This window comes from Pinus tabuliformis, chromosome 7 (genome assembly GCF_031772625.1).
Source record: "Pinus tabuliformis cultivar Carrire ecotype Pingquan chromosome 7, CPIR1, whole genome shotgun sequence".
In the NCBI taxonomy this organism is placed as follows: domain Eukaryota; kingdom Viridiplantae; phylum Streptophyta; class Pinopsida; order Pinales; family Pinaceae; genus Pinus; species Pinus tabuliformis.
Window position 1 is genome coordinate 1,535,168,204 of NC_142293.1, and position 10,393 is coordinate 1,535,178,596.

At 33.2% G+C, this 10,393-nt stretch overlaps 1 protein-coding gene across 1 annotated transcript; it reads left to right on the top strand.

Annotated features, from left to right (window-relative positions):
* The first annotated feature begins 411 nt into the window (after positions 1–411).
* LOC149253709 (uncharacterized) lies at positions 412–1,424 on the top strand. Its single transcript, XM_089456901.1, has 4 exons — positions 412–535; positions 840–957; positions 1,123–1,222; positions 1,306–1,424. The coding sequence occupies exons 1-4, from the start codon at positions 427–429 to the stop codon at positions 1,405–1,407; spliced, it is 429 nt and encodes a 142-aa protein (XP_089313027.1). The 5' UTR covers positions 412–426; the 3' UTR covers positions 1,408–1,424.
* Positions 1,425–10,393: the final 8,969 nt, after the last annotated feature.

Here is a 10,393-nt window from a genome sequence, read left to right on the forward strand (position 1 = left end):
TTTTCTGATGTTGCTTGTATTGTGCTGCTAACCATTTTTCTAGAATTTCATTAGTCATTATTTGTATCACTCTTACAAATGTTTTTGTGCAGTCTATCCCTTGTTCACTAATTTTTTTTATCCATAAGATATTCTTTGCTGCTAATCTTGGGTTTTGAATTTTTAGATGGCGTACTTCATCTACCTTTTCTACATATCCAAAATTTTTGAGCTCATGGACACGGTGAGATTATTGTGCATCTTGGATCTTTCTAATTTGGATTGCAGTCCTTTGTCCTCGAATAAGCTTGGCTATTCTTGTTCTCCATTTTTTTCTTTAGGACTTTCTAGATAGATTTAATTTCAATAGAATATCTAAAACATTCTCAGCATCTCAAATATTTAAATGGACTGGTTATGGATTGAGTTTTTTGTTTCCAGATAATAATGGTCTTAAAGCGAAATGTTCATCAAATCACTATTCTTCATGTGTATCACCATGTTTCTATAGATATTATTTGGTGGATCATTGCCCATCATGCACCAGGAGGGGATGGTAATTTCTCGGCACTTGCCACTATCACCATTTAATATTTTTCTCTTAATTTTTGTTGGAGATGATTATGTTTCATTTAAAGAATCCAACTATTGTTAACTGATTTAACAACCATGACACCCTGCTATTTCATGGCATGAAACATACCACCCTCTTGGGGGAATTGAATCCAGTGGGACGAATGTCACTACACCCTCTTTACCAACCAGTCAAATCTTTAGCGACGATTATTTTTTTTTATAGATACAAAACCAATATTGTTTTAGCTTCCTTTAACTCCTAGTTTTCATTTTGGCCTGTGTAGCATACTTCTCTGCAGCAATGAACTCAGAAGTTCATGTAATTATGTACTTCTATTATTTTATTTCCTCAATTCTAAGGGGCAGAGAGAAACTACGAAGAAAATACCTCTTTTGGGGAAAGTAAGTTCTGAAATGTAAACTTTTTTCTATTACTTTTCTGAATAACTGACAATAGTCTTGTAAGAGTTATGGAAATCAACTTACTGTCAACAGAGTATCTCGGGTTTGCACCATTTCGTACACTAAAATTAATATAAATTTTTTATTTTTCCTGTTTTGTCTCAGGTATCTTACACAAATACAAATGCTACAATTTGGTTTGAATATGGTTCAGGCTTACTATTGTATTAAAACACATGCTCCATATCCAAGATTTCTCTGCAAGGTATCTTCTTTTCTGTTGTGGAACTCTGTTTCTGCAGACTGGACATAGATGGACTAACCAGTTAACTGTTTTTTCTTTTGCAGACACTTTTCTACTACATGATCTTGTTGTTGTTGTTGTTCTCCAACTTCTATGTGCACAAGTACTCCAAGTCATCTCCTACCAAACAGAAGAAATTGGAGTGATTAACACAAGCTCAAGATATAATGATATAATCTTCTTCTCCCATGTCCTTACGAAAGATCAACTTTAGATAAAGAGTAATTATTTTAGGAAAAATCACTAGGTTGATTGGTCATGCTGGAGTGTAATTTTCCTCCAAGAGTCCATTCATAATGGCCCCAGATGTCGGTTTATCACGGCCTCAGATGTCGGTCCCCATATGTCAGTGGAGAGAATGTGCCAGATATTGGAAAATATCAAAGGAGTTGTGAGTTGTTGGAAAACTTAAGGGAGGACTTGCATTCAATGGCTCAACACTAACTCTGCGGATTTCATACAACAACACGACATTGTGGTGCACATATATCAGGTATAAATGTGGTCATGGTGCACACATTTCAGGTGCATAGTAAAAAGGCAAAATTCTTTTTTAGATGAACTGGTTCAAAAGAAAGGCCTATCAGCCTAATTAATGTAGTTTTAGTAGACCAGTGAGAATTCTCTCCATGATTTTGGAGACTATGAGTTTACTTTATAGTAGTTAGAAGACAAATTATTTTTGATTTTGAGTTTTGTTTAATTAGAGAAATATATTAAATTAAATTATAAATCAGAGCATTTTGTTTTTCAGGCAGTGGGTTGGAATAGGAGGAGAATCAGACCATTTTCCTATCTTGCTGGAGCTGAAAGTGTCGAGTTAGAAGCCTACATCACCCTTCAAATTCAATCAAGCATGGCTCAAAGAACCCTATTTCAAAATTTTAGTCCAAGAAACCTGGAGGCCACTAGATAGACAATAGGAGTCATATTTAGCTCAGTATTTTATGGAGAATCTAAAAAGAATGAAGAGGGCAACGATAAACTGGGTAAAAGAAAAAGAGATAAGGGATGTAGCTGATTGAAATAGGATTGGTAAGGAACTGCATTCTTTGGAGATCCCAAAAGTGGATTGGTATGAGACTGAGGAGAGGAGGGAAATGATCAAACAGTTGGAATCGGGAAGGAAGAAAATTCTTAATTATATTGAAGAATAGTGGAGACTCAAAATTAGAGTAATATGCCTTTCAGCTGGTGCTGAGAATTCAAAATTCTTTCAAAATTATGCAAAGGGAAAGAAAAATATAAATACCATCTAGGGATTGAATCAGGAATATGGGAGCACAGCAAAATCCTTTGATGAACTTGCTTCTAAGGGAAGAGACCACTTAAAAAATTTGTTCATAGCTCCAGAAGAGACTTCAATTGTATAGGTTATATGGGTGGCCCAATTATTCCCTAGATATGCGGAGCAGGAAGAAAATGAGATGCTAATTGCTCCTGTGGAAAAAGGGGAAGTTGAAGGGATTTTAAAATCTATGCAGAAAGATAAGAGTCCAGGGCCTAATGGATGGACTCTCGAATTCTTCCATAATTTTTTTGGTCTAATCGGGGAAGGGCTCACTGGTGTGGTGGAGGAATCACGAACCAAAGGCTATGTTTATGAACCATTCAACCGTACCTTCCTGGCTTTAATTCCTAAATCTAATGATCCCTCATCCTCTGAGGAGTTTAGGTCTATATCCCTCTGTAACTATATTTATAAAATCATCACCAAAATTATTGTTGTTCATCTAAAACCAATTCTTTCAAGTAATATATCCAAGGAATAGTTTGGGTTCCTCGATGGTAGACAGATTCATGAAGCTATCGGGGTAGCTCAGGAGTCATTGCATAACATTAAGAGGAGCAGGAAAAAAGGATTGATAGTTAAAATTGACCTATCAAAGGCATATGACAGAATTAGATAGTTATACTTACATATGTTGCTGACTCAACTCGGATTTACTATTGATTTCATCAACTGGGTCATGGGATGCATCTCAAATGTTAGTTTCACAGTCTTGATAAATGGTGCAACATCCCCCTTCTTCCACAGCCAAATAAGGCTTAGAAAGGGTTTCCCTCTATCACCGCTCTTCTTTTTATTGGTGACAGAAGACCTAACTCAACTAATTCTGGCTGTGAAATGAAGAGGTGAGATCAAATGAATAGAAGTAGCAATCAATATGTTTATCATACACCTGTTGTTTGCGGATGACATACTTTTGTTCAATGATGGAATTAGGGGTGATATACAATAGTTGAAACTTTCTCTTGATTAGTTTCTAAAAGAAATATGGATGTGCATTGATGGTAATGAATCCATAATACCCTATGAAGGCTTCTAGGGGAATGAGGTAACAGGATAATTTCGGTACTCCCCTTTGAAGCAAAACCCATGAAGGACAACTTCAAATATCTGGGTTTCCATATCAAGACCAATACCTATAGGAAACATGATTGGAATTAGATTTTGGAAAAAATTGAAAATCGTATAAAACACTGGAGCTATAAGTGGCTTTCAAGAGCTCGGAGACTGGTTTTAATTAAATTGGTCCTTCTACCTATTCCAGTCTATTGGATTGCTCTCACATGGGTTCCAAAAGGCATTCTCACGTATATGAGGAAAGTTTGTGGCTGTTTTTTATGGGTTGGATCAAAGGAGGATGAAATACTTTCTTGGGTAGCTTGGAGTAAAATTTCTCATCCAAAGGCTTGGGGAGGTTGGGGTATAAACAACCTCTCATATTTTGTAATCTCTTTAGAAACAAAATCGGGGTGGTAGTTATTATCAATGGAAAACATGTGAACGGTTGTCGTGAAAATAAAATACATAGACCCAGTCCCCATCAATGAATGGATGTGCAGGATAGAGAAAAAATCCTTAAACGCATCAATAGTATGGAAGGCGACAATGGACTCTTTCAGCATTATAGAAGATGGATTGGCCTGGCATGTTGGAAATGGGGAAAAGTTCAGAATAGGAATTGATCTGTGGGTGGGGTGTAATGAGGGTTTTGCTCTCTCAAGGGAGATAATGGATTGTTTACACACCCAAGGTGTTCAATTTCTGAACCAGATTGCAAGGGAGGAACTCTCAATGAATTGGCATCAGGGATGGAAAACAATTGAGGATCTACAATTAGAGCCTCGATGGGGAGAAGAATGGCAGAATTATATAAGAGAATTGCAGTGCACAAATGTTAGGATAAGGGACCATACATATGTGCCTTGATGGGTTCATGCTCCTAAAGGCCAATATTCCCCAAAGTATGGTTATAACTATTTAATGGTGAGAAGGGCATGGGGGGTACAGGATTGGTGGTGCAAACTCCTGTGGAAATTGAAAAGTCGAGCAAAATCAAGACTTTTTTTGGTGCATCCTAAAGAACAAAGTGCCCACTTGGGATAATCTACAGAAGTGAAACAAACATGGCCCTGGATGGTGTACATTATGCAAAATCTCGAAAGAAATAATCTGTCATCTTTTTTTAAATTATCCTTTTATCAACAAGATTTGGGAGTCCACGCTGAGATTACTAGGGATAAGTCAAACATGGAATGGGGAAAATATCTTGGATGCCTCGCAAAATTGGTGGAACTCAGTAACAGATGAAAGTATTAGAAATATCCCTTTGATCATCTCTTGGGGCATATGGCTAGCTAGGAACAAAGGCATTTTTTAGGACCTCCCATCATAACCCTCTCTGATTGCAATAGAATGTGCCTTTATTTTTTATTTAATCCCTCTGTTATCTACAAAAAAGACATCTAGGAACATTAGAGAAGAACAAATCAGGTTTGATTTACTATGGGCATATTTTGATGGTGCCTCTGATGCACAAAACATATGTGGGTCAGGTTTTAGTTATCCACGTCAATGAACACAGAATTTTCAAAGCTTTAGTTGGCCTTGGCTCGGGAACAAACAACTATGCAAAACTTCAATCCTTGAAATTCTTATTGTGTTGGCTTAATCAATTGGGGATGGGATCAATTCAAATATTTGGTGACTCATTAAATGTTATTAACTGGTTTAATGGAGTACAAAGATGTCAAAATCATATTTTGATTCCAATCTTAGAAGAAAATTTTCATTTAAAAATGGATTTTGATTTCATAATTGTTTGCCACATCTACAGGGAGCGGAATTCAGAGGAAGACCACCTTTCTAAGGAAGTTTTGCAACAAGTTTTGGGCGACTAGCACATAGCTGAACTCGAGGATGGAACAATCTGTGTGTTGGATCATCAGCCATACAATTTTTGAATACCCTAGCCTCACAATAATTTTTTTTCTTTTTATCGTCTCATATATTTTTTTGAATAGATTATTGTATATCAAACTTTATATTATGGTTTGGTGGATACTAGTTTTATTTTTTGAAAAAATAGACTATTGTAAGGGTTGTTTTCTCCATTAATGGGGAGTCCCAGAAACTAGAAATGGATATTTTTTTGTATTTGGGACTGAGTAGTGTGTTGTTACAATGAGTTCCGCTATGGGTTTTCTATGATTCTTAGTGGACTTACAGTATTCAGAATGCTTAATTGCATCTACATATGTAACTTTTTATTTCCTTAATAAAAGGTTGATTTTTCCTCAAAAAATAAATAAATTATAAATTCAAAGAGTTAGAGTATGTAAATTTTTACTATTCGGAAATATATACATTGTAATATAAAATATTGATATTGGGATACTTTTAAAATTGAATTGTTATTGTTATTATTATTTGTAGTTAGCTCAATAGGATAGTTCAATTGGTGATTGTAGTGTTATGTAGTATTTGTCTAAACTAATAGGTTCAAATTTCAAATCCTTTATGGGTCAAACTAACAAAAGTAAAATTATTATTTGCAATCAATCATCCATCTTAATCATGGATCTACCAACCGTAGTTAGGGATAAAATATCTTCATATGCAACCTCCTTTTAAAAAGAAAAAGATAAATCTATATTGGTAATGAATTACATATTTTCTTTTTATTTTATTTTTCCAAAGGAAAAAACCCTAATTTTATTCAACATTAAAAAGGAACAAAATTTTAATTTGTATAACCTAACTCCATTCAATAAAAGTAGCCTCTTGGCTTATGTGTATAAACAGTAACTGAAAAAAATAATAGAAACTTGTGAAGTTAAGTGTCATAGTAATTACTTAACTTCTTTCTTGCATTTTTTTTGTACATGTACTGTCATCCCCTTGAGGTGGGTTCAACTAGAGCCATTCTCAAATCACTTCCACTTATCATGGAGCTCCTTCTCTAGGAAACATGAACACTCTTTGTGCCCGTCACCTCATTTTCTTTGTGTGCCAAGTTTTTTTTATTGTTGTGGTTAATGTTTCTCTTTTGACTCTATACCATATTTTTTGTAGGTTGCATTGTAATTCTGGACAATAACATCCCATTCTTATTGGTTTGGACGTTTCTTTGTCATTTATTTTTCTTCCTCCATGAGGTAGGGATCAGAAGGTTGTCATCCTTTTAGTTTGAAAGTATGTCCCCTTTTTACATTTTGGGTTCTTTTTTTCCTTCAGGCATGTGTTATGTAAATACCTTGTTTGGTAACAACATCAACATCTATATAAGTTTGGTGCACTATAATTTTTTTGTACATATTTCCTTTTACTAGGAAGTAACTAATCTTTTTTACTTTTAATTACTTCTTTAAGAATTTAAATATTTTATTAGGGTTAACATTAACATATACACAAATATTCTCTCTCTCTCTTTCTCTCTCTCTCTCATGTGCGTGTGTAGTTCATATTGAAATATATTAATTAAACAAGGTTAGTCTCATTCCTGCATGACACAAGTTCAATTATGGCGACTATCACTATAATAAGATCATTGTTAGTCTCGTTCCCACATGACACAAAGTTAATTATGGATTCTACCACTATAATCAGATCACCTCGAGCTCCATCAAATATTAAAACAATTTATTTAAGCTCTATGTTTAAATATTTATAAGAGAATCAAAATATATATTTTTATAGAATTATCTTATTTAACTTAGACACCAAAATATTTTATTTATAACTCCAAGAGTGAAAAAAAAATATTTTTACCACATCTCTTTGTCAATAGGTTGTAATATTAATGGAAAACTATGTGAACACAATGAGAATGGGATACAAATATGTATAACCATTTCTTTTTTTTTTGTAAGCATGGCGAGGCTACATCTTCATCATGTCCAATATATCACCCAGACTGGGACGGGGAATTGAACCGATGAATTCACATCAAGGAGTTACTTAATAGAGAAACTAATCACCGTCTATCCAAGACGCCATGAACATGTATAATCACTTCTTGTTTTTATTATAACTGACATTATTTTTTTTATTTAGAGTGTTTTTTTTAAAGGGACACATGTCAACTCCACTTTGAGAATGGAAAAAATCATACATTACCCTCATATTGGATTGTTGAATGCACCTCTAATACAAAAATTAAAATCACTAAATATATTTAATAAATAGAAAAAATATTATATTCACAAAGAAAATTAATATATACATGTAGACATTAACCAAAAATTGGAACCAAACTATTCTCAAAATAAAATTATACATCACTACATTACAAAAGAAAGAGAAGCATACAACATCAATATCTAAAATAAAAATAAGCAAAAATGATCCTAACATTGCCAAGAGATCAAACATCCCAAATCAGCAATCGTTAGGGAAGAGTCTCCATAGACTCCACATGCTCCCTATCAATGAGCTCATGTATGAATTATGTCTATTCACTTATGGATAACCTAAGTTTTTGTTCACTTATGAATTATGTTTATTTTAAAACATCGAGTTTATATAGAACACCTGACATCTTTCCAAGTGCCTCTGCAACCCCACCTATCACTTTCCACTACTTATCATTACCACACTTGTCACTTGCCACCCCCACTGCTTGTTATTTGTCACTTTCCATCACTTATCATCTCATTTATCTCATTTTTCTACTCATGACCTTGGTTATTAATATAAGATAAAGATGCATCACAACACGATAGTGACTTCTACAATAATTGATTGTTGCCAAGCTTCGATTCTAATAGACGCGTTGCTAAATAACAAGTTCTTTGTTTAGTAAGTTATTCTTCATTTAGTTGCCCATATGTTGTTGATGCCAACATTAGTTGGAGAAAAAGTCAAGATGCAACACATTTCCCTTATTAAACTGCCAAAAGTAGAATGTCTTCCCATGTCTTATGGACTTTGGTCTAGTTCAAATGCTAATCCATGGAAATGACCTCCCATTTCCACTTTGGAATCGAAATAATTGGAGTGTTTGGGCAAAGGATCACTATTTATTTGACACGTACACAACGCCCCAGGCTCCATAGTAAAAGGACCTGACGATTCTTTTTTGATTTATCCGAATCTGTCCACTTTTTTTTTCAGAGAGAATCTCTCACATTTTTGGCTTCTGCATAATTTCATAGACAAGTACGCAAAGTGATCAAACATCTTCCTTCATTCGTTTCCTCCAACTTTGTCGGATTATTGGGAAATATTCAAACTTTATAATTATTATTTAAATAAAGTATCCGACTTGGTCAGATTACTGATAAAGTATCTAATTTTATCAGATTATCGGGAAATTTTTAAGCATTTTCATGGTTTAAATAATGTATCATTTCACAGCATCGTTTCTCGGAAGTTACAAGGGTTTGAACTGTTTTAAATAATGTATCATTTCACAGCATCATTTTTCGGAAGTTACAAGCGTTTGAATTGTTTATTTAAACAAGGCCGTATAGCTAGCGTTCCCTGCTGCTTAATTTAATTATTGAATTTTGAAATGTATGAATTAACTATTGTATTTGAACAAGGGATATTTTGTAGATATTCTTGCTTAGTTTAAGTATCATTAAATTAGAGTAAGAAACAAATAAGGCATACATGAATGAATGACTAAAGAATTTTTTAATAGCCATAAAACATTGCTAATGCCCTGAGACTTAGTACTTGAACGTTGAAACCAAAATTATAGAACCATACTTCCAAACAAAAGAATGTTTCTACCAAAAGTGGTAAAAAAAATATTGATATCTAATGTTGAAACCAAAATTCTAGAACCATACTTCGAAACCAAAAAATGTTTGTACCAAAAGTAGTAAAAAAAATATTGTTATCTTACATTGGAAATATGCTAACTAAAACTGCTAACATATACATATATATAATCTCTCATCAAATTCTATTTTTACACAATATTACATTTGTACAAATACATATGAATATGCTCAAGATAAACATCACAAATATATATGAATATACTAAACATGAACAAAAAGTATATGTTCTACACAAGTTTCTCAAAATGAAATGTATTATTTATTCTTTGATAGCTTATTTTTTATATGTTGTAATTTGTTATTTTATATGATGTAATATGTTATTTGATAGTATATATGACAATTTTATAATTATATCATTCTAGAAATTGAAATTTAATATAAATTCTAAAACGCAAAACAATTAAATAAAAACTCAAAGATACAAAATAATTAAAAAAAACTAAAACTAAAAATATAAGGCATTTTAAAATTTTGATTTAAAAAAAATAATTTCCAATTTAATTATGAATGGTTAATGTTTACCATTTTGTATTATTGGCCAAAAAATTTTCCAAAAAAAACCAAAACTTATGATTCAAAAATACTTGTGTGCAATTTGTAATTTTATATTTTAAATTTTAACTATCGGAGTAATTAATACCTTACCAATCCAACATGTCGAAATGACTTGGACGGGGCAATTTGATAAAAGTTATATTGCCCACTCTAATTTATGAAAGGCACAAGATGCATTTAAATGTCAATGTGACGGGTTTGGAATTTTACTATAAAAATAAAACCCAAATCTAATAGAGGATTTTCTTGTAAGTAGAGTTGTTGTGATAGGTGTCGAATCATGTGAAATATGTAATGCTTTCATCCCAAAACTTTATACATGTCATTACACTTCACTGTAGAAATGCAAATGCAAGCATTGTGTCACATTGTTCAGCCTGTTAGGTGCGAAAACATGCATAGGGGCTCCTGGAGTTTCAATTTAACTTTCCATCAAAATCCCACCCCAAAATCCCGGTACTCCATACATCTCATTATCTGGTGCGTTTGGGATTT